The sequence below is a fragment of the Thermobia domestica genome, chromosome 10 (genome assembly GCF_964235325.1).
Source record: "Thermobia domestica chromosome 10, izTheDome1.hap1.1, whole genome shotgun sequence".
In the NCBI taxonomy this organism is placed as follows: domain Eukaryota; kingdom Metazoa; phylum Arthropoda; class Insecta; order Zygentoma; family Lepismatidae; genus Thermobia; species Thermobia domestica.
Window position 1 is genome coordinate 203107719 of NC_137463.1, and position 24926 is coordinate 203132644.

Consider the following 24926-nt stretch of genomic DNA (forward strand, 5'->3'; position numbering starts at 1 on the left):
CATTATGCAGGATGTCTACCAGTCAGGGAATTTGCAGGGTCAGGGAAAATGTCAGGGAATTTCATTGTGTGTCAGGGAAAAATCTTTCCCAGGCTGTAAGGATTGAAGGAATGCCACTAAAATAGTCATAAATTACAGGCAAATGAATTGGTTCGTTTTTACATTTGTGGAATATTGTATAAGCATATAAACAATGATGAAAACTTACAGTTCACTTTAAATATGTTATTTTTCATGAGTTTTACTAAGAAAAAAAGAATGACAGTCAGGAAAAAATATAATTTTGTCAGAGAAAGTCAGGGAATTTGATTATGCTTGCTTGGTAGACACTGTTATGTGTATTTTCTGCCCGTAGAAAAGTTTATAGACGTAGATTTCATACATGTGTGTGCATTATGTAAAAAAAATCCCACAGTGGGATTTTCCCTACAAGTTGGCATCATCGCCTACAGATCGAAACAGGAACTGTTCACATTTCATATGTTCGCAAGAGATTCCAATAGTGTGCAGGAGTGAAGCACACTGGTGATATCTCCCACCAACCATAAATCAACGATCTCCTGTCAGTGTTCAAGGAATGAAAAGTTTTCGACTGTGGACTTAATGTGTGCCGTGCAGCAAAGGAGGCCACATTGAACACCTATGAACTGAAAATTACACAATCAATGTATATTGATAGTCATCATGTCCAACTCGTTTATTTATTTCTCTTTGTGATAGCTGTTCTTCTTTCGTTCTTTCATATTGTTGTGTAAAATGGTTTATTTCACCACACCTGAAAACTAAATTATGCTTCGAAGTTGCTGAGGTAATTGACATATTGCATAAATTTTGTACTGAGTAACGAACTGGAATATACAAAGTTTGTACAGTTTATGATTAAAATTGTACTTAAACTTAGATAGAATAACTTCTGCTCTTAAAATTCGAATAATTCCATCAATTTATTTAAATAACAAAAAAATATCTAGTGTATTATTCTAATTATTTTAACTGTATTAAATTTTCCTGAAACTACTTTCTTGCCCAGCTGGATAAGTTTTATTTTTGAACTTGCTGAAATACCCATTCTTCGCACGGGAGGTGAAGAAAAAGTAAAGTAAATTAGCAAGAAAGAGCAACACCTTCGACGTTGCCCCTTGTCAATGCAAATGAAATATATAAATAACGAGAAATAGCGTCTTTGGCATGCCGCTGTCAATATTAGTAAAATAACTAAATAATAAAAGAGTAACGGCTTTGGCGTTGTCCCTGTCAATATAAGTGTAATAAATAATTAAATAAATAACCAATAGCAACGCCTTCAGTGTTGTCTGTCTCAATATGAGTGAAATAAATACCGAAGAGCAACGGCTCTGCAGCGTTGCCCCTGCCAGTTCCCGTACCAGCTACCACGTCCCATCTTGACTAATTCTGGGCTGAAATGTCATTAGGACTGTCACCAATCAGATTAGCGATCCCGAAACCTATCGAGTCGATACTAATATCGATAATTTTTGACATGTTATTTTTCACACCCTTTCCCCAATCCTCATGATGATGATGACTAACGTGAAACTTGAACGGCGTCGAGAGTATTACTATTTATCTCAGCGACTTGGAGAACTATGAATTGGACACTAATATCAATCATTTTGAACATGCTATTTTTCACACACCCAGCTTCTTGAAGATGAGGGCATAAGTTGTACTTGAACAACATTGAGAGTAGTGTTACCTAGTTATATCATAAATACTGTCACAAGTTTGAATAACATAGAGAGTATTAACACCAAGGCAATTTATTTTGGTCATGTTTTACATTGATATGTTGTACACCTGACGCACGAATCATTTTTCGAAATGTTCCCCTTGACCTTGATATAGGGACGAAGTCTGTCCGGCCACTGGCCAGTGGCATTACGCACCACGTCCATGGGAAAATTGTTCACTGCTCGGGTCAAGGATTGTTTCAGACTGTCGACAGATGGATGCCGTTTATGGCAGATCTTTGTCTGAAGGACTGCCCAAAGTTTGTAGTCCAACGGGTTAAGGTCCGGGCTATTAGAAGTCCAATCAGCGGTAGAAATGAAGTCGGGGACGTTCCGTGCCAGCCAGTCCTGGGTTGTTTTCGCTTTGTGGCCTGGAGCGGAATCCTGCTGGAAGGTCCACCTTTCTCGAGGGAACATAGTAGCAGACAGTGGTTTCACTATAGGTGTTAACATTGTGTCTTGGTGCAGCTTGGCAGATGTTTTAACACCTTGTTCGCAAAAATGCAGCTGGGTTGTGCCTGAGTAGCTCAGTCCCCACCAAACCATCACTGAGGCAGGATGATGTGCCCTCTGAATGCAGTAGAGACGTGGCAGCTGCAGTAGATGACATGGCATACACACGGTCATTTGGGCGTTGTAGGCCTCCTCAATTGTGAACACCTTTTCGTCAGTGAACAGAATCTTTCTCTGCAGATTGTTGGCGTAACGCCGCAACAGTCTCTTTGATTCAAGGACCCTCTGCGACATTATTGTTTGGGTCAGAAAGTGACCAGTCCGCCTCTTATACGCCCGTAGATGTAGGTCACTCCTGAGCACACGAGACATGGAATTTCTGCTGATGTTCATCTCAGCAGCCATCATACTTTGTGCTCGAACAGGATCCTTCGAATTCTTGCTGCGACTGCTTTCTGGAGGACTTGCGGGGATCGTACCGTTCGTGGTCTACCACTCCTTGCGTGGTCAGCTGCCGTTCCAGTCTCGGTGTATCGCTGTATGGCGCGATACACGAATCTCTTGCTGATTTGTAGGGGTTTCAGTGAAAATCTCACCTCTGTCTTCCCGAGCTTGTGTAATGCAGTTACTGCTACACGATTTTCGTAATCGCCCCACTCTATCAGAACTCAGTACAATATCAACGTTTGTCTGAACAGTCAAATACACACTACGTGCTTCTTCCGTTTTATACACAGATGGCAGCACTCTGCCACTCCGGATGCCTACAGCGCCACTCCAAACTTTGTGACAGTATTTATGATATCACTAGGTATTATTATTATTATTATTATTATTATTATTATTATTATTATATTATTATTATTATTATTATTATTATTATTATTATTATTATTATTATTATTATTATTATTTTATCTCAGTGAATCGGAAATCTATGAATTTTACTAGTATCAATGGTTTTGAACATGCCATTTTTAACGCCCCTCAACCTTCCATGACAATGGGGACTAAAGTTGAGCAGTGTCGGGAGTGTTAGTATTAATCTCTACGAACCCGATAACTATGGATTCGACACTATCAGTCATTTTCGATTATTTTTACATGTCACTCCTTCCCACTCCCTAGGGTGTCTTACCTTCATTGATTTTTTTTTTTTTTCAGATTGTAAGTCATACATGTATGTCAGCTTGGTTTTGGAGATGGGATTACATACCGATTTTCATTTTCCTAACATGAGAAATTCGTGAGATATTCCATTTTTTTTACATACATTTTACATACATTTTTACATATACTTCTTCCCCTTTTGAAGCCTCCTTCGCTCCCCTTGGGATGAGGGCTTATAAGTTCTATATATAAAGTAGAAAAAAAATATCTCGAAATTGTCTCGAAATAGTCTCTTGATAGAATCACATTTTAAGTACTGCCAAGTTAGCGGTGTAGATTTGTATATCGCACAAATAAACACACACAAACATGATACGACTTCCAAGTTCTAGTTAATTTCAGACTATTTGAAAGAAGCTAATGTACCAATCCGCAAGATGGTGGTGATGGTCGGAAACATTGGAAGGTTGCACAAATACAGGAAAGGCAGTTTCCTTATTGAACTAACTAGGACTATATGACTTTAAAAAGCATTCCCCAAAAATAATCTGGAAACAGTGCAACAATATGTACAAATGACACCTGGCTGAACTTGGTGTTTTGATGTGTGTTTCTTTTATATTGATATTACTAGTAAATTAGGAATCAAGCTATAGTAAATAAATAGAAAAGAAATTACAGCAGATGAATTCTATCTATAATAGTTTCATGATCTTTGTAGATTATATATAATGCATTATTTGTAAATTAAATATGGTTTTGCAAGTAATATGTTTCTTTTGTTTCAGGTAAGGGCATTATTCTGTTGAGTTGGGAAGGAACGTTCGTTTCATATAGGTAAGGAACGTAGTTTTACAATCAAATTATTTGTGAATCATAATCTCTCGTGCAAAGTAGGAGTAATTTATTCGGCGTTACAAGTATAATACTTTCGACACATTTAATTGAAGAGAGATGCACATACCAAGGCTAATGTAGTGAAGTAGTGAGACACGCCTTTGATGCTCAATATATCTTCACTTGCCAGCTAAAGAATACTCCGCAATTCTCATTTTTCATCAGTTATAATCAAATGAATTAACTAAGTTGTTCGAGTTTGTTTTCGGTAATTTACAAATATTTATATGTTCTGAAATTATTGACAAATTTACAGTGGAGAATTCATTTGATGACAACTGTGCAATTCAGTGTATAGGCCTAGTCTTAAAATCGTAAGTCACTCTCTGAGGACTCATGTTGTGAAATGCTTCTGCAGTTCCTGTGTCAGAAGATCGGTTAATCTGCTGTGTCAGAGAGACTGTAGTATCTTTCGTACTTTTTTTCCCCTTGGCCAACGCCCATTATACCATTTAGCATAACCAGCCGGGACAGAGGTCAGTAGTTCGTAATGTAATTTAAGCTTTCATTTTGTATGTTACGTGTGGCAATTCCGGTCATGTCGTGAGTTACGGGAGAGGAAAGTTACATATCTGCCCCTAAGATTTTTAAAAGGCGGAGCAGTATCAGTTTTCTACACGTAACTCCCACGCCCAGTTTTTTATTCAATAAGGTACTGTTCTGCCGTGTGAAAATAATCAATCTGTCTGCGAATTCATTGATCCAAACTGGTTTTAGCCTGCCATTGAACGATCGGCGTTTCTTTATTACTGTGTTTAATTATACTATACATACAATAAACACAGAGTAGTATTGCCATGGTAGGATCATATATCTAATTTTTTAAATATGTAGGTATCGTAAGACGTGATTGTACTGTGAGAATTTTGTACTTTATTGAAGAAATTAGTGAAGGTTAGACTTTCAAATATATGATTAGAACAAACATAATTTTTAAGTAAGATGTTGAAAATACATTTTTCAGTGTCAGATAGTATTTCCTGTAATTTATCTAGAAAGCCATTTCATGTTCGTAATTAGAAGAAAGTATTGACAAATGGCAAATTTCGAAACCTGAGGGGTGATTTATACTGCCCTTCTATTTGGGTATATAGTAGGCTAGTAAGAGCCTTCCATTGAAACCTTCTCTTTCTTTCTTTCTTTCTTTTTTTTGTTTTGTTTTTTTGTTGCTTTTTAATTTTCATGCTCCAATCTTTAAATATTTCGTTAGTCTCCTAAAGTAAGCAAATCTAATCGAAGTTCTCGAACGCACATGGTCCCTGTTTCCATTCCCGGTGGCGGCACTAGTCTTGGATACAAAACCGACAAGGGGATTTGGATTCCACATAAGCCCATAGTGCTGGAAAAGGATTGAAATTCCGAGCAACCAAGGGAGCAAGGTGGCTCAGTGGTAGAGGGTACACCTGTGATGCAAGGGGTCTTTAGTTCAAACAGAAGCCATCTCCTTTGTCTGCAGGGCATAACGTGGGACAAAACTAGATTTTTTAAAAAAAATTTCCGTTATCCAACACACATTTAAAATATATCAGATTATTTAATGGCGAATTTATGTCGTTTTCCGGTGATAAATTGTATTCAGATAACATAATACCCTGATATTTTTTATTCCTATGGTAATATAAATGCATTTTTGAATTGACTGTGAAGTTTTACTAAAAGATGCTGTGTGATGTGGATAACCGTTTTGTGAGTATTTGAAAGTACATCGTTAAATATCTCACTCGTATGATCTCACTGTACTAACATGGGATACCAAAATATATATTGCTTCACTTGTTTCAGTCTTTCTGTATTTAAAAAAATGAAGAAAAATCGGATTATGACAGAGTTCATAATGTCTATATTGCAATAACCTAAGTCGTACATGCCGTAGTACAGATTTTTTTTGTTTTGAAAGATGTTTGAAATACCACTATATATTGTTTCGCTCAGTTAAATTGTTGCGTAAAAATTTGTTAATACATCTTGGTATTTTGTTTTTCAGCAGTTTAAAATCATAAATTTGTTTCTCACTCATCGTAGAAGATACTTTTATTATTATTATTATTATTGCTTTCTAAGTCCACTTCTACAGGAAGAAGCATTTCAAACATCGTTGTGTCCGGCGTATTATATAATATCATAATTTCATCTAAATTGCTAGAGGTGTGTGATTCACGAACTGCAAAATCATTGTGTTGAAGATTTAATAAATGATTAATATTCCACTCATTTCACAATCACGATTCAAAATAGTGTTCAACGAACTGTGGCATAAATGGTTTACTTCAATTGTTTGATATACGATTTTGTATTTGAAATCATTGAGCAGATAGTGTAGAAAACGTTCTTCCTTATTTAAGTCGAGTATAGGGCATAAGATGATTTAGACACAATTAGTAAGTTCTTTTATTAGCTTCAGACCAATGTATTTTCATAATGATCAACGGTATTCGCCTAGAGGAGTGTTTCTCAGCCTTTTCAAGTTCAGGACCAACTTTAAAGTTTATTAAACTTCACAGGATATAGAAATTAAACAATTAAGACTAAAAATATTGAACACGAACCTTCAACCTTATGAAGATCACCCAATGCATTTAATCTTAGTTTCTTCATTATTCTCAATGGGTGATCTTTCAAGGCTTACCAGTACATTCAAAAAATTTGCAGAAAGATATAAAAATAGAATGGCTGAATTGTAGATATTAAGTTTACACTTAGTTCTCTGCAACCAACAGAACTTGTGTAACCAACAATTCAGATACATCTCTCTATAAAATTAAAGTATTGCATTATTTAAAGAAAGGCATGTTGCCTTACATTGGAGAGTTAAGTGTTATAAAAGGCAACACATTCGCCACATAAAATGGTCTAGGTCGCTTAGTTTCTAAGAAATAATTTTGCTGTCAGTGGAAAAAGAGAACATTCTACTCTATAACGATGATTTCGGATGACTTTTTTTTTTTTTGTGTGTGTGTGTGTGTGTGGAAACTTAAATGGTTTCATAGTTATGTGCTAATTAAGATAGAAAACGAACCTATGTAACGAAATTTTTGGAAGAACAGCTGCCATATTTAAATATGGCGGCATCATCACAAGGCTGTACCACCTTTTCTCATTTATATTATATATTACCATGAATTTGACACAATAACGAAATTTCTATCTTAATTCTGTGAGAAGATATAATAGCTTTTTCTGAGAAAGGCGTTTAGTAACAAAATCCAAAATGGCTGCCAAATGAACGTCTAATTTTTGCTAATTTTTGACATGTTGTTCAGAATGCTTTTTTCTACCAGAAAAACACACACACAAAAAAAGAAAACTTTTCTTGCAATTTGTTGGGTGTCAATTCATATATTGTCTGGAATAAAAATTGAATTGTGCATTTTGATCCAAGAAAATTCAGACTGTTGCCGTTCAGCCATTCTAAAGTATTACTGACAGTTATAATTGTACAAAATCTGTAATCAATGACAATAGTTCACTGAGTGAGTATTTCTTATTGGTGGATTGAGAAAAAATTAGCATCACAGTCACTTTCAACCCATCAAATAGGAAATTCAGAAAGTTGAATATGTCTTGTGAAACGCAACGTCAAAATATCCAGTAGAGTGACTGCTATGCATTCGTAAATGTTGGAAACAATTCACAGGCATGTAGAACATTTTTATGAACTTATTGAGAGTGATGGAGAACATGTGAATCGCATTTTGTATTAAGATAATGTGCCTTTAATCAAGTTTCGTATTAGCTTCGTACGTTATAACCACCGTTTACATTTTACATTTCGGAAATCGTTGTTTTCATGCAGAAATCTGCAGTATGTGTGAAACATGACATTACAATAGTGTCAAATCTGTCACTATACCCCATTTGCCTATTTAGATTTAGTGTTGCCCAGGAGAAGCAGTTTAGGGCAGTCTCGTCTCAAGAAGATGGCATCAAAATGTTTTCTCAAATCGAAAAGTGTCTCTTTTTCTGTTGAAAGACTTGTTTTCTCGTCTCATATCTCAAGATTTTGTGTCTCGTCTCCTAGGCAACATTACTTAGATTAAAGTATTGCTTTCTAAAGTTACATTTTTAACGTGTAAATACTGTAGATCAAGAATATAATTAAAACCATTTATACTAAATATACATTTATTACCAAACTTTATGAAAAGATCTTTTTCTCGTTGCCGAAGATTTTTTTTTTTTTTTTTTTTTGTGACATGGTCATCAAGATTTAACAAGCGTGCTATATCCATTATCTCTCTTATCATACTAACCTAAGAGAAGAGAAGTAAACATTCATACATCATCAAATTGCTCTCCTGGTTCTTAATTAGTTTCATCTTTGAGGAAGAACGTTCAACCGAAGCCTCTGTTAGGCAGAGAATCAAAACCCCATTGAAACATTAGGGACAGGCCTAAATTATACATGAGACGATTGAGTTATTAGACTACTAAATGATATATTGATCTGCATTTTATCAGCATAATATCATTTAGGCATCTCGCTACAAATTTTCTGCGATTGAATTAAGAATGACTTCAATTTCTGCCAATTTTATATGAAGTAACTCGATATATAGTATGTAATAACTAAGGTGCAAGTTTCGTGTAGCAGGGGCAGCTGCTATGCGATTGTCTTGCTTATAGTAGTTAGTTGTCTGAGTTCGCATATTCTACTAGTTCTTAAAGTAGTATTAACGATAGTGCAGCAGTATTTTCAGATAGAGACGGAATTTTGCACATATGGAAATCCAGGGCAATTCTTTTAAAGCTCACGGATTTCATTTAGGTCTAGAATTTCCAACTGAAGTCCGATTTTCTTGCGGTTTGTGGCAAATGATCAAGGAAGGATGGGAGATTTTTGGGATTGTTTACTGGTTAAAGTTCATCCGGGTTAATATCGATCACGCCTCAAGAAAAACAGCAAATATTCGCCAGTGTACCTTACAATTGGAACGAGGTGTGGAGATTTGAGTTTTTTCTTTTTTTTTTTTTTTTTTTTTCCGGTATAAGGCAACCTCACCAAGGTCAAGAAGAAGCAGGAAACTGGGGCGCTGTATTGGGAATTGTGCTGTACTGTTCTGTGCTACTGTGTGAGTATGATCAAGGCACAGTGAAAATAGTGTATTCTTTTGGAACAACACAAGTTTGTCGTTAAAAGTTCTGGAGAACAGAACTTGTTGTTGCTATGGAAAGGGCATTCAGAAACAAATTTGCTTCACGTTCTGCCCCAGACAGGAACATAATGTGGTCGCAAGTAAGTAAATTGAAAGAAACAGGATCGCTTCTGAGTGAGACAGGGACGCATCGGACTCCGCAGGCGGCTGTTGTGCAAGATGTCAGTTATCGACTCCTTACGTCGTCCAAGAAATCTCTCCGTCGTTTGTGGCAAGAAACCGGCTATATCTATCCACATGTGATTAATGGGTGTTACTACTAACACTAAATTTTTATTCTGACTAATACTTAATTTGTATTCTGCAATTTCGCTTAAAACATGCGAAACCTCATTCCAATTGTAAGGTACACTGGCGAAAATTTACTGTTTTTCTTGAGGCGTAATCTATATTACCCCGGGTGAATTTAAACCAGTACACATAATCCCATATATCTCCCGTGCTTTCTTGATCATTTGCTACAAATCGCATGAAAATCTGACTTCAGATAGAAATTCTAGACCCAAATGAAATCCGTCAGTTTTTTTTAAATCACCCTGTATATTCCTGTTCATAATAATTGTAGATACATTTTTACGATTATCATAGTTCCAACAGCATCATTTCAGGTTTTACTTTGGGGGAAGAATGGGCAAAACTGTGCGGTTTAATAGAAATTCACGTTTTTCATTGCTATATAATTATTGTGTTATTTAAAATGTATAGTATCTCGAACTCAGAGGGCAAATTGCCTTCTCTGAAGCCCCAAATGACGCCATAGGTTGGTTCTGCTCTCATATTTGACTTTGCGAAAGGCCATTTGTAATACAGTTCCTATTGTAATGCAAAATTAATAAAATTGGAACATGCCATGAGTCCTTTACATATTTATTTAATATATAGTATAAAAGTATCATTTTGTGTTACAAAGAGGTACATTCGTGTATATCTTTGGTTTTTATACGCCAGCATTTATGCGGCCACTCGATCCTTATAGTGAATATATTGTCATATTTAAATGTTTAAATTATTAAATCTAGGCACATTGTGATTCTCGCTCTCAGTATTGTGCTTACTATATACTTTTTGATCAGCATATTAGTCCAGTAAGAAGGTTAATTCGTTCTAAATACAAGTATATCCACATTTTTTTTAATTTTTTTTTTAATTTCCGAATGTAATAACTTGTGTGTGTCTACAAACGGAGAAATAGTAGAATAAATTCTGAATTCTGTTACTATGGTCCAGGTCTCTTATGTATTTCATAAATAATATGACAAAACTTGATGTCAAACTTACCAGATTTCATCATGTAGACCTTGATAGTAAAATTCTTAAACCATTTACCCGACTGTAAAAGGAAAGGTAAATGGATAAAGTTGGAACAATGCTAGGTAGTTTGACCAGATGTTGCGCTAGCAAATTTTTAACACACTTTATTATTATCAGATAAATACGGCAACTAGAATAAATTGACTCAGTTGTTTCATAAAGACCAAGGATTCTTTATACATAATAGGATCCTTGTTAAGATTCATTTAGTGATTTAAGTTTGCTGTATTTAGTAAGTGGCTAGCTTTCGTTATGAAACATTCCTACGTGATGTATCCTGCATCTCCATTAGTTATTTTTTTCTCTAAAATTTTTGATAGTCGTACATTAAACGACACAATTGAGTATTTCTTTTATGATTATTATTGTTTCCTTTATTTTTTGCATTACATCATGTTATTGTTACGTAACTAAGAACATTATTGCCAGACCGTTTCGTTTTGAGATTTGTGCGCATTCAGGACAAAACACAGCAATATCGATACCGTGAGTCAGCATGTGAGAAAGTAGTGTAATGGATTGTAAGGTTTCGACGAACGAACATGGGTGTTACTAGTTGTTAAGGCATTGTTTTCGATGCTAATTGGGTTCAGTGACAATGCCTACCGTAATACTAAGATTTTTTCCTCTTCTTTTCCTCAGCGAGAAAGTAAACGGTATTGTCATTCATTCTTTAATGTCTGTCTGTAGGAGAACTTGCGGGAATAGAATTTTCACTTTTGTTTGTGCGATACGAAGTAAATATCATGTCAAGTGTTTTGGCCATAGTAAATGTAGAGGTGGATCAGCTGAAGAGGTCGATGTTTGAGTAAGGTTGAGGACAAACAAGATTGAAGGATGTCCTTATATAATCTTGCTTGTCTGTAAATATTGCATTACCCTGGGTTCTCAATGTTTAATCAAAACACGATATATAATTTAGTCACAAATGTCATAGAAGTACGTTATTGCCAAATACAATGCTGTGGCTCTCTCTCCTTATGTGTATAAACTTTCTTGATACTGTTCACGACATTTATTAATTTTACTAACTCAAATGCCCGTTCTTCGTACGGAAAGAATGAGTTTATAGAAGATATAGGAAATGTATATTTGAACAACTTTTTTCCCCTTGACGATCATATTTGGATCGAGATGAAGTTGCAAAGACCGAACTCGACCCACGTGCTAAAACTATGTTTGAAAATTTATTTCAAACGTTTCTGTCGTTTTCCCATGGTCGATAACAGCGTCGATTTGAGTGTGAAAAGAAAATATAGAAATTACCCCTGTTTCTCATTAGGAGCTGATTTTTCGGAGAAAAAAAAAAGGGTACGTGTTCAATCATTTTTAATGAGGCGTTTATATACCGAGTTTCATATGCCTGACTTGCTCTATTTTTGGCGTAAATTTTGAACCCTTTCCACTCTTCTTTTGGATATCCATTTTAATCAAAGTGACAGGATAAAAATCCAGTTTGAGGTATGTACTATGTTTAAAAAAAAAAAAAAATAATGTTAAACGGTTTAACCGCTTGTTTGCTGTACAGAACAATGAATAAGAAAACAAACTAATATTTCTGTACTAAATCTCCCAAGTTCTGGTTTAAATAAAAGCATATTGCTGAGCAGAGAATTCCTCTAAAATATGTTACCGGACATAAGAAATTCTTTAGTTCTCAAACATTAGATTTACATTTACAGACGACATTTACTGTGCATAATTGTTCAGACTATGCACAGTAGTCCCAATTGCAAATCTACTCGAGCAAAATTCTTGTCTCTTGGATTCGTTGAAGTAATAGTAGAATATATAAAAGGCATAATGTATGATCTGACAAATATGTATTTTATAATGAAATAATTACATTCCACTTTTATAATCGGAAATCGTGTTATGAAATATTAAGAAAGAAAAAAAATATTGTTTTGGGTACTGTCCCTTAATCTCGAAAAAAAAAAAATGAAATGCGGACACAGGTCGTTAATACACAAATTACCTTATAAGAGTATTTCTTAAACCCGCAGTAGTATTATTCTCTATTCTCTAAAAATCAGTTGTTTTGCTTGCAATGTGAATGTTGTCTTGACAGTGTTGAAATTGACTTGTGCGTCTTCTAGTAATACAAGGACTTTAGAGGACAAACTTTTTTTTTTTTTTTTCAGTTGTGTTTTGTTTGAGGAATAACGGGGTATGTTACATGGAAAATATCTTGTAGGTTGCTTTTAGTGTATAAGCTTCTCTAAATTTTCTGAAGTGTGTATGTGCTTCGTATAATACATCCCTTGATATATGTATATTAGGAAAAATGGCGTTTCGTATAACTTGCTCAATACGAACCGTGTGAATATAAGAGGTATGTAGCGCCATGGAAATAAGGCTATATAAAACTCCGCCGTTTCATACTCTTATACTCAACAGGAGGAACATTAGTAAAGTAACTCCTATAGAAAATATGCAATATGGTGCCAGATCTTCTTATAAAGTCTTCATTGATTCCTGTAATGGTTGTTATGCTTTAGGTGATTAAAAAAAAATAATCGGCATATATTGTTTCCGTCATTACACATTAGGATAATCTTTTTAATTTTGATTGACCGGCTTGCGGAAAAGTTGCCTTGTGTTACTGGTAGTCAACACAGATACCTCATGGGACTCGAATATGTTTCTAACTGCGGCTATGCAACCCGCACGACCCTTCGAAGAAAATTGTGCAGCACAGCTATATTGGTTCTTTTTCACACTGAAGCATTCTGAAGCTGAAAATAAAACGCAAGAGAAAAGTGAGATGCGATATTCCTACGTGCTTAAAAGTTATAATCGATTAGACGAAGTAGTTGTATTGATGTCTTCAAAGCACATTATAAATATACAGTAAGTCGTGAAAAATTGATAAACTCTTTCTTGTAACTCTTAGATCGTTTCGGCACATACACTCCGAAGCTCCCCAGAACCAACCCCGAGGAGGTATCTTCAAATCGAGTTCCACTCGCTCACCCACTTGCTTGTTTTTTTTTTTGGGGGGGAGGGGGGGCTCATTTACATTTGATAATTCTTCTTGGAGTTAATTTTTTTCATTTTTTTTTTTCGAGACACTTATTTTGCTCTGATAAATCTTTCTCTTCGATCTGCTCCACACACTGATACTGACGCTTCAACTACTTTTATCATCCCCTCCACCGCTTGCGTATGGTACGGGAAACCTTGAATTTCCTCAGAAGCTGCAGCCGTCGTTCTAATATTTTCTTCTGTTTGGCTCGAAGAAAGTTCTCTTGTTAGTGATGGCTTTTCCGCAATCCGGCCAATCGAAAAAAAAAAAAAAAAACAAACAAACTATTATACATATCTGAACTTTGGCACTATACTTATGATTTCGAAGAAAAAAATTGAAAGCTATTTGTTATCCATTAGGCCTACTACCTACATATAACAAAGTTTTAATCTACCTTTCAATTCCTTGAATTTCCGTAAGTTTCTTTTTGTTTCTTTTGTTTAAGTATTATTATTAATAATAATAATATTGGGGTGCAGAATCGTGTGGAAGGTTTTGGTTGCTAACAGGAATTTTTGCGTTCTTTACCTTTGTTGAGCAAATATATTTGTAAAGGCGCAACTAATATCGCAAATATTTCAGTTTCTCTGAATTTGTAGACAATCTTCAAATTTCTATTTAGTACTTTTTTTTTTTAACTTCTGTCCACAACCCGCTTTACTAGCATATTTTTAGTCCTCCTCTGCCAGAGTCTACAAACCCATGTCTGCATTATTCGAAGTTTTCTTTCGGAAGATAACTTTATTATTATTATTATTATTATTATTATTATTATTATTATTATTATTATTATTATTATTATTCAGTAACAATTTTCAAGGAAGCATATTTAGATTTTGTTTCGTCATCTTTTCTTATTATACTAAATTTTTCTAAGATTATTTTCAATGAGAAAAGTTGTCGCACTTGTGTCTTCCTCGTACTGTACTTGTTAATGGTTATGCTTCAGTTATTTATAACAGCTTTTCAGAAAACCCATCTTACTATTTAAGCAACAGACTATTTCCGTACGAAATATTTGTGTCATCCACATGCTTTCCTTCTTTTCTCAAAAACAAGCTTTCTCAAATTGATATCTATAGTGTTCCTGGTCTATCAGTGCAGTGTTTTAGATTCAGTTTTGCTACCACATAGTTAAAGAAACCAATTACATAATTAAACATAGTATCACTGCATTCCTTTCTCCCAAGAATATACCTAGGTAGTCCAACAGTATTCAACATGTGACCGATACATTGCATTTTTCCTAAGGAATAATGCGATTAGCAGCCAGCAGCAGCAAATATTAACACAGGAAAGTACTTTAAAGTACGTATCCGACAGAAGTAAGTCATCATGCCATCTGCCGTCTTTCATAGCTAAATTCTACGCACACTTCAAAAACGAATCAAATTTTCTACTCACGCATTGAGTTACATTTTAAGTAATGTATACTCTTTTCTTGTGGAAAATTTTACATATATTCAGCTGATTGATATGCTACATACCTTCTTTCTAGCAAAATACAGAAATTCCCAGTAGCGGTTAAATAACAAAACCTATCTGAATTCGTTATTGGTGTGGAGCATTCAGTACTCATGCGACAACGCAACTCCAGATGGTTTGAACATGATTCTGTGCTGCCAAATTGAACACTGAATGATCTTATTTGAGCAAGAAACAATTCTGTGACTTATATACATTAAATTTAATTCATTCACACACTTTCAGAAGTTTCAAAAATGACTTTTGTCCAGCTGTATCTTCAAATGGGACCACTGTGCTACTAGGCTATATGGACAGTCTTACAAGATTAAGGTTTGACCTGAACCTCACTCACCGTCATGATTAATACTGAGGTTGAATGTGTTTAAATGTCCATTTGTGATGAAATATCAAATTATGTATATAGTGAACATAGTTTCCTCTTCAATCCATTTTCATTAAAATGATCATTGAATAGTAAAGCATGAAAAAAAAAAAAGCAGCTCAGGATTTTCTAGTTGCTTTTGAAAATATTTTAGTTTTTCTTTTAGAAGAGTACACTAATGTATAATGGATGGTTTTATGTAATCTTTCGTATCAAAATAGTTTCATATAATGTGTTTCTCGTAAGAAAAACAACCTGAATCAGTATATTTAGTATCATCCAACTGCATAATATATTCTACATTTTCTCTCTTTCGTAGCCAGATGGACAATCTTATCTATTCCTGGTTGCGTTTGAAAGCAGAGAGCGGCGTGGAATGTCAATAATAGACTGATCTCGCCTTTATAACGCATTCTTATACGTACCATTTCGATTATCAAATAATGGTAAATTATACACTCCTCACGTTTATACGGAGGAATCCTGGCTGTTTCGAGTGCGAGATACATGTGTTTTTTCATATATGTTTTGGATATATTTTCGCGAAAGGTATAAAAAGATTTCAACATTCCTTGATATTTTGTATTGCTATTACTAAAGTTAAATGAACAGGTGTGTAACACGTTGTTTTATTAGCATGCACGCGTATGGATTTTTAATTGAAGTACATGATTCGTAATTCGTGTTCTCAGCTGTGTGTTAAAATAATGACTCTCCATCATACGACGAAACAGTAAGTTCCCCTTCTATGTAGTAAATAGAAGTCCTTTGAATACCTTTAACTCACATATTTCTCACTTCGGAGTTACGCAAATACACATAGTGTTACTGAATTGTCCACCATGAATAGCCGGTTTGATTTATCATTTCACTTCGATAAAATTACTGTTCCATGTCAATTTATTCACGCTTGTTCATACCTACTTTATAAATTATCTGGGAACCGTTTACATCCTTTGGAACATTCCGTGCGTCATCATTGCACTAGTCTGCACTATGGTTATGAATAGAATAGGTGACGATTTTTGAATAAGATGATACCTCATTGGCTCTGCATCAATTGAGTTTGGCAATATTTAACCCTAAAGGTCATTTTTCCACGTGTTTGGAAACCTGTAGGTCCTAAGTTAAGTGTTCCTGGACAGGTTGATAGTGACTTTTAATGTTACTTTGCATAAGAAGTTCTGCCTGAATTTATATATATATATATATATATATATATATATATATATATATATATATATATATATATATATATATAAAATAACACATTTCCAGTCATGTTTTCGGTACTTCCAACTGTATATGTTCATGGACGGCTAAATTATTTCTCGTCCTGAACTTGATCATGTTTGCAGCACTTCATATCGAATCGCATTCGCATTATTAGTAGAATATAAAGAAGTGATTTACGTTCGGAAGTATTTCAGAAAATTTTAGCGTATGTATGTGGATTGCATGCACAGCCGTAAATTAAAAGAGAAAGCACTACTATGTTGTTTGAAAACCCTGACACCTACCACTCTTTCCAAAACTACATTGAGAGATTTATTGATACCCTGTATCAGGCTGAGCTTATTTTAGTTTAGCGTTCCGTTCAGCAGCGAGGCTATATGAGACGTGGACCTACTGATTAACGTGGGATCCGAACCACATGAGCTCCCGCCGGGAATCGAACCCAGGTCTCCCACGCCAAAGACCCTGTATCAGGGTTGAGGGTTAAGATCTACAATTTAAAGGGGAATCTGTACCCGGGACCGTGCACCAAATGTGCTCCAAAACTTAGAAACTATAACATATACATCCATGTATAGAAATGTTGTGAAAAGAACAGAACTTTTTGAAATTATAATATCCATTGACTATTAAAAACTGACCTTAGGATATTTTATAACCAAGGTAGTTACGTAACTTATTCTGAAGAAGGCCAGTATATTTGCAAAAGCTCTCTTAAGGTCTGACGAAGTTGTGAAGAAACTAAAAGCAAAAACACTTTTCCATTTTATTTTGCTTCTCAGATAATACAGTAAAACAAAAATAGTATGAATTGTACAACTTCATTGAAGTTGATTTCTAAAATTTGGTATGCAGAAATCCAAAGTATCGTTAGGAATTAATTTATCAATTAATAAAAGCTTACGGTAGAAGTTTTTTCCATTAAAGAAGCCAGAAAGAAGCTCGGGAATGGGAATGGCAATATTAGAGATGAGTTTCTTGCAGTAGCTATTTTTGGGAATAAATTTAATGTAAAGGCTTCTGATGTCCTACGATACTTCGATTCTCAAGAGAATGTTGTATTATAATGTTCAAGTTCGATAATGACTACATAGGTTTATTTGCTTAGAACGTCTACAATCGAAACTTGATTCAGATTTCATTACTGTTCGAAAAGATATTTGAAATTCATTTAATTTTATTAATAATGTATTTACAAGTTGCATAGAAGAGGCGTTGAATACTATATCCTATACAAATTTCAGTCGATACACAGAATACTGCGGAAATGTCACTTAGCATGCTTCTGCACTAACCTTTACATTGTGTTTCTTTGACAAGATATCTTAATGATCTTATTCTTCAAATGTACGATAATATTTATTATATTGACAATAGGAAGGTATTACTTGCACTCTTATGAAGATGACAGCAGTATGGTTGACATATGAACAGTATAATTTACTTATTACTTCTTAGAGAATCTCTACACTTGAAATAATAGTAATAGGTGGTTATGTGTGGAAGAATTCTCTATTTTTAGTATCTAGTGAAATATAGGAAATAATTGTAGTGTTGAAATTCATACTTCGTTGTGTGGAGAAATTCATAGTATCAGCTTTCTCTGTAGATTGTTCGGAGTTAAATGTTTCCACCGCCGTGTAGTGTCAGTAATATTGTTTCCGTCGTTATTTGTAAATTTAAGCTAAATTACAATTAATTCAGAAAAGCGCACTTTGTAAACGTGTTTTTATAAGGTGATTATACCATTTTGTATTTAAAATGCATGCTAGAGACGAATTTACGCATATCGTGAGAATATAAACAGTATATGAATCAAGAAATTTAATGAATTAAAAACTTAATTTAAAAAAGACAAGACTACTATGTCGTAGTTGTAGTTTTGCGTAAATAATTCCAATACGAGCTCCTTTGAGTAAAAAATATTTTTGATAAGTACTTAGCCTACATTTGTTTGGTTACTCTAGGCCTACCCTGTAAAAAATTTCATAGGTAAATTTACAAAAAACGGTGGCAATCTGTTTGCCACTCCTCTGTGTAAATCAATTTACTTCAATAAAGTAAAATTACTAATATGAAATGGTGTAAAATTACATTTTTACCAATAAAAATAATATACTTTCTTATAAATTTACTGTGAATTTGTCAAATAACCCATCAAATTTTATAATTTAATCTAAGGAAGTGTATATCAACTTACAAAATGAAGGGTAAATGATTTTACGTTGGTGTTTGGCAGTTTAATTACATTTTTTTTCAGTGTATAACAGGCTTTCTCAACCTATTTCATACCACGAATCCGTTTTATTACATCCTTTTGCCTGCGACCTCCATAAGTAATTACCGGTTTGTAATAAGTTTTTGATTATTACTGCTAATCCATTACAGTTATTATTTGTATTTTTCTTGCATTTCAGTATGCGGTTTGTCACCAATTTCCTTTTTTTTTATACGACTCTCAATTTGTTAAAAAAATTGTTTAATGTTCTTTATGGATTTGACAAGTATGGAAGTCTGTCAAAATAAATTCAAAACAAACTTAAAAAAATAAATTTGTCCGCTATTGAGTCCTAAATACGTTTCTTTTTCACATCTTTTCGCGCTCCCATAGAAGCCCAGAACCCTGGGTTGAGAAATCCCACTCTGTAGTATAGGTAATCAGTATTATTGTAAATCACATTTATGATTTATCTTATCAATATGCTACGTTTGTGATTTAGCGGAAATGTTTAAAAATAATTATTCAAATAGTAGTTTTAATTAGATTTATTTACGAAATGTACTTTTATCTTAAAAAAAAAAAAAAAAAACTATATAATTTACAGAAAGGCGAAGCATAGTGAAAGACTAAGACATATTCAGAACATAGTGAAAAATTAAGTCAAAAAAGATAAATTAGATAAAATGTGATATCTTATAACATTATAATACTAAAAAAATGGTTGAAGCTTTATTTGTGAAGATGAAATTAATATGATTCAATAAACAGATGCGTCAGTTGTAATCACTGATCAACTTTGCGTAACATTTTGTGCGCTTTAAAAAAAACAAAAGCAAAAAAGAAAAACGATCCATTATTTTGAAATAAGAACATTGTGATATTGTAAAGATCACTGGGTTATATTTTATAAAGTATGCTACTTTGTACCTGATAGGCAGTGATGAATGTTTTGCTTACAGAACACGATGGAAAGGTAATGAACAGTACGTACCGGTATATATTAAGAATGTACAAACCAATATATATGGTTTGAGATTAAAAGAAAAAAGCTACACAAACGAAAGAAAAGGAAATATTTGAATAGAAGCCAAGAGCCGTTGTGTTTATATAATAAGTGGAATCATCAGAATACTTCGAAGTCTTGACGACACCAAAAAGTCTTGACTTTCACTCTCCATATATGTAGGTATGTCTTTCTTTCTGTCCTGACACAGTAACGCTTGCTCAAGATTCATTGGCAAAAGTGCTTTCGCGTAGAAGAACACACGTACAGTCACTCATTTACGCGCACTACTATTCTTACACACGTATTAATAAACAAAGGTAAAGATACAGATAACATATCAAGTCAAGTTTCTTTTAAAGTAGTTCAGCCCAATATCTCACTCTTGATTTTATTACAAGCGTTATTACTGGTATTAGTAGTGATTGGGGATTTGAAGATAATACATATTGGCTTACACATACGTAAATTTTTGTGTATATATATTATTGAATTACTAATATATAAATTTATTTCAGTTGAGTTAGAATAACCGTAACACCACTAGAATTTTTAAGAAACTGCAATTAAATGAAACTTACTTTTTAGTGTTATGAGATTCAGTGTGATATAGTTATGAATCCGGAGAAATATTTGTAATACTTGTTGGTAATGCCCTTCGTTGCAGTTTTAATTTGTTAGATAGTTTAGTCATCTGCCAGAATTGGGATTTTTGGCAGCATATTCAAGAAGCCATAATGTTTGTTAGTTAAGGGTTGACATTGATTCGGAGTGTAATTACCATCTTGTTTTTGCTTTTGAGTATGTTTTTAATAAGTAAATTATATATGTGAATAATTCATATATATATATATATATATATATGAAATGTAGTTTACGATGTAAATATATAATCAAAGACTATTAAAGTTTATACATATTTCTAACCCAATAAAATAATATGCTGATCTCGATCATACTGTTTATAGTTTTCGTGTACGAGATAAAACTGATTACTTTGTATTTCATGTGTAAATATCAAACTATTTTAAGAAGGATTCAGGTACAACTAGCATTCAGTGTCTAGATGTTCTAAACATGTTTCAATATATAATGATATTCTGACTATATAAATTGTTTTATGGTGTAATTAAGGTATTACTGTTAAGCTAAAAGTTTGGATGGAAGTGGGCACTTAAGATATTTTCAATAACATTCCCATTGCTCCATATCACAATTGCTGTTTAAAGATGTGCTAAAATAAGAAACTGAACTGTGGATTTAGTGAACTCTAGTTTGCAGTCAAATCTTTTATAGTGGACCTAAATGACCTAAATGATCAATCATAAGTACATTATAAATATATAGTGGTAAACATGTTTACAGGTAACGTTGTACTTCAGTTTTAGCAAATGTAAAAGCTAAAACTTTCAAAATTAAATCTCAGTCTCAAAATATCACTACACAAGTTACATTCAGTTATATAACCAAAGTTCAGTTATATTATGTGATTTTTTTTTAAGAAGTAGATGAAACTATTGTAGTTTCTTTTGGTATGGAGACGAGAAAGTGCCGAAGACTGATTAATTTAGTTCAATTATTACACTTTTTTTCGTGTTAGAATAGTGTAGAATGCAATGTTGGAAAACTTCAGTGGTATTAATTTGTTTTGTTTTGTATTAATTTACTGCTCTCAATTTAGTTTAATTTCAGTGGTAAGTGTTGTATTCTAATAGGGAACCGAGTATTAATTCGTTTATTGTATTGTAGTCGGATATATATATATAATATATATTAATAAATAAAAAAAAAGCGCGGCATCAATATCTGAAGTTGCAAATAGCCTGTGGCATGGACATCATAAGAGATGGCGTGTTTGTTAGTATTGGACATAATGCATGTGCAATGGTCACTCACGTAACTTATGCTGTATTCCGAAATTGCAGTACAACCAAGTTTTTTTTTTAGTTGTCTTACGTAAGAGCAGTTGTTGGAATGAGGAAATGCGCGCTTGTAAGTAATTGTGAATATTGATGGCACAGTTGATCTTGTTTCTGGGCTGAACGTAGGTTCGATTCTATTTTATGGCATCCCGTCTTGGCACACCTATACAAATATATTGTCTAGCAGTTCCTTAGTAATCAGTCGATGTGGTTTGGTAACATCGTGTTGAGGTCTTCGATACAGGCGATCGTTGATTGCATAAAGAGCTGGACTTAGATCACATCTTACATTGAACCACCAGTCACAGACGAACACAGCCTGATTGAACTGAGTTCCATTTGGACAGAGAAATGAAGCTTGTCGACCGTCAATGTCACAATAATGCCAGGCCTGAAAAGACAAAAGATACTGAGATTAATGACAGCCTATACGTAAAATAACTCTAAATTTGTCATCTCCCACACCTATAGTATACGTTCTTCAAGATTTTATTTATGAAGTTAAAAATTAAGCATTTATTTTATTTGTGTGCCTTTTATTTAACAATAGTTCAGCAGCCGGTATTAGATCAATGTTTAATTGGAAATTTTATAAATAAACTTAATCTGTTCATAAAGTAAAGGAATAATCTGATGCATTTTCTCTTGTACTATTTTCTAGTAATGTGATCATATAGGAATGTAATATTCTAAAAACCATATGGTACATAAATTGGATTAAATAAATCTTATCGTGCAACAATGATATTGTTAACTTGTGGGATATTTTATCACGTGATAAAAGACAATATGACATCAATAAAATGGATATATAGCAATACTCTTTGAATGACGATGGAAAGAATAAAATAGTTTTAATCCATTCTTTTTTGACATCAGGTGAGCGTAAGAAACGGTTAAAAAAATTGTACGTTGTAATTGAATGTATTGGCTAAAGTAGGCAGAAGCATAATGGTATATAATCTCTTTTTAAAAATTGCAAACTTAATTTCAACTTCAACTCTTTAATCAATAAGAAAATTGATAACGGAAAATATCATGAAATAATAATAATAATAATACATGACTCTCTACATAATTACATATATATGTGACAGAATTGAGTAGGTGATCAAGTTAGGGAGATGATAAACTGAAGAGAACATGCGGATAACAGTGACATTCATGAACAGTTGATACAAAAATGTTTCTCCTCGCTCTGAATTGTGGAACAGATAACTGTAGACAGAACAAACTCTTACAACGACACATGAACACCGAATATTCTGACTGAATACACTTACGTCATATGGGCCACTATTTGTTGACCGTCAAAAGTCCGGGTTTTGTTGATAGAAATGTTCAATACGGGGTGTGATTACCGTGAGCAGCTATGTACGGCCGTGAGCAGCAACTACATTGTGTGCCCTTACTACGGATTAGACTATTGTGCTGCTCCCGTGGTAAAGCATCTTATTGCACAAACAGTGTGCACAGTTCATAGATGGACTGTAATGGAGGTATCATGGTTCCAATATACCGTCCGAAGACATCTCAGGGATGCTCAATGAAATTGAGGTCCAGGGACCGCGCTGGCCACTCGAGACGCATGTTGTTGTCATGCTGCGGGTAATGTTGTATCAACTGTACCCTTCGTGGACGTGCATTAGCATCCATAAAACGAAATTCAGGACAGTATGCACCACGGAACAGTCGGACATGCTCTTAAAGGATGACGTTCTGTATGCCTCAGCTGTTTCCGTCCATGCTGGAACCATGAAATGGTGTACGACCCTCTAAGATGATATCGCCCCATACCATGACACCAAAGCCTTCATACTTGTCTCTTTCATAATCATTTTAGATGCGGTATCGTTTCCTGTTGCCCTTCAAACAGACGATGACAATCTCTCTATAAATTGAATCATAACTCGTCACTGAAGAATACACTACTACATTTTTATGAGGTACACTTACTGTGGGCTATGTATAACTGTAGGCATACTTGGGGCTGCTGTAATGTAAAGAGAATGCATCTGGTGGGTCAACGTGCATACAATGTTCGTTCGTGTAACTGCCTGTATAGAGTTCGATGTGATACGAGGTCCCAAAGGCAGCTGTTAGGTCTCGAGCTAGTGTACCTTCTGTGCTCGTTGGTCTTCGTTGGGCATTTAGGACCATATAACGATCGTTACGCGTAAAATGTGTTTCGCGTCGACAACGTCCATCATATTGCCTTTCAGTGTTTTCACAAGACAGGAAACGATTCCACAGTCGCAGCACAATATTGCGAGGAACATTCAGATCCCTAATCAAACCCTAGTGACTGATGTATTTCTAATCTACCGATAATCCGACCTCACATTAGATCACATTTGTTTTCTGGGTCATCGTGTGTTGTAGGATACTTTCACTATGACGAATATTCACTGACACTCCGAAAAACTCAACTTTCTTATTACGTGTTTTTCTCGCTACGAATGTTCTCGTGTTATCGCAGTTGTGGAGAGCACTTTTGTTTCCGAACGAGTGGGTACCACGTCATTTGTCAAGCGTGCCAGCCCGATGTCTAGCATTCACAAGATCAACATCCCGATGGCAGCACTTTCTTTGTCTTTCTGCGGTGAGCTTTTGTAAGTCAAAAAATTTCTGCAGCAATTTCAAAATAAAAAGTCAAGATGATACTATCATATTTTTATTACATCATTACATAGCAATTATTCTGCACAGGCGTGGAAGATTTCCTGCGATCATATCGCAGATCGCGACATGTTTTGCTATGGGGATCAACATGATACACAGGTTACTTTTCGAAATTAACATTTCCTTAAATTTTGGACATGAATGTACGAGGGCTATCCAGAAAGTAGATTACGTTTTGGAATAAAAAATCAACAAAGTATAGGAAACAAATTTTATTATATACAGATGAAAGCCACACACAAATACTACTTTTCGACATAGTCACCATTCAAATTAAGGCATTTATCGTAGCGATGTACGAGCTTGG

The 24926-nt window shown here is 34.3% G+C and overlaps 2 protein-coding genes across 3 annotated transcripts in view; one reads left to right on the plus strand and one right to left on the minus strand.

Annotated features, from left to right (window-relative positions):
* qin (tudor domain-containing protein qin) overlaps positions 1-24926 on the plus strand; it is a 613696-nt gene that overhangs the window by 283514 nt on the left and 305256 nt on the right. The gene's annotated exons all lie outside the window — the stretch shown is intronic.
* Positions 18910-24926, minus strand: part of LOC145662934 (uncharacterized) — a 142266-nt gene continuing 136249 nt past the window's right edge. The window contains exon 4 of the mRNA XM_081728960.1: positions 18910-22328. Within this exon, the coding sequence (XP_081585086.1) occupies positions 22101-22328 (228 nt within the window). The 3' untranslated portion in view covers positions 18910-22100. The remainder of the gene's footprint in view (positions 22329-24926) is intronic.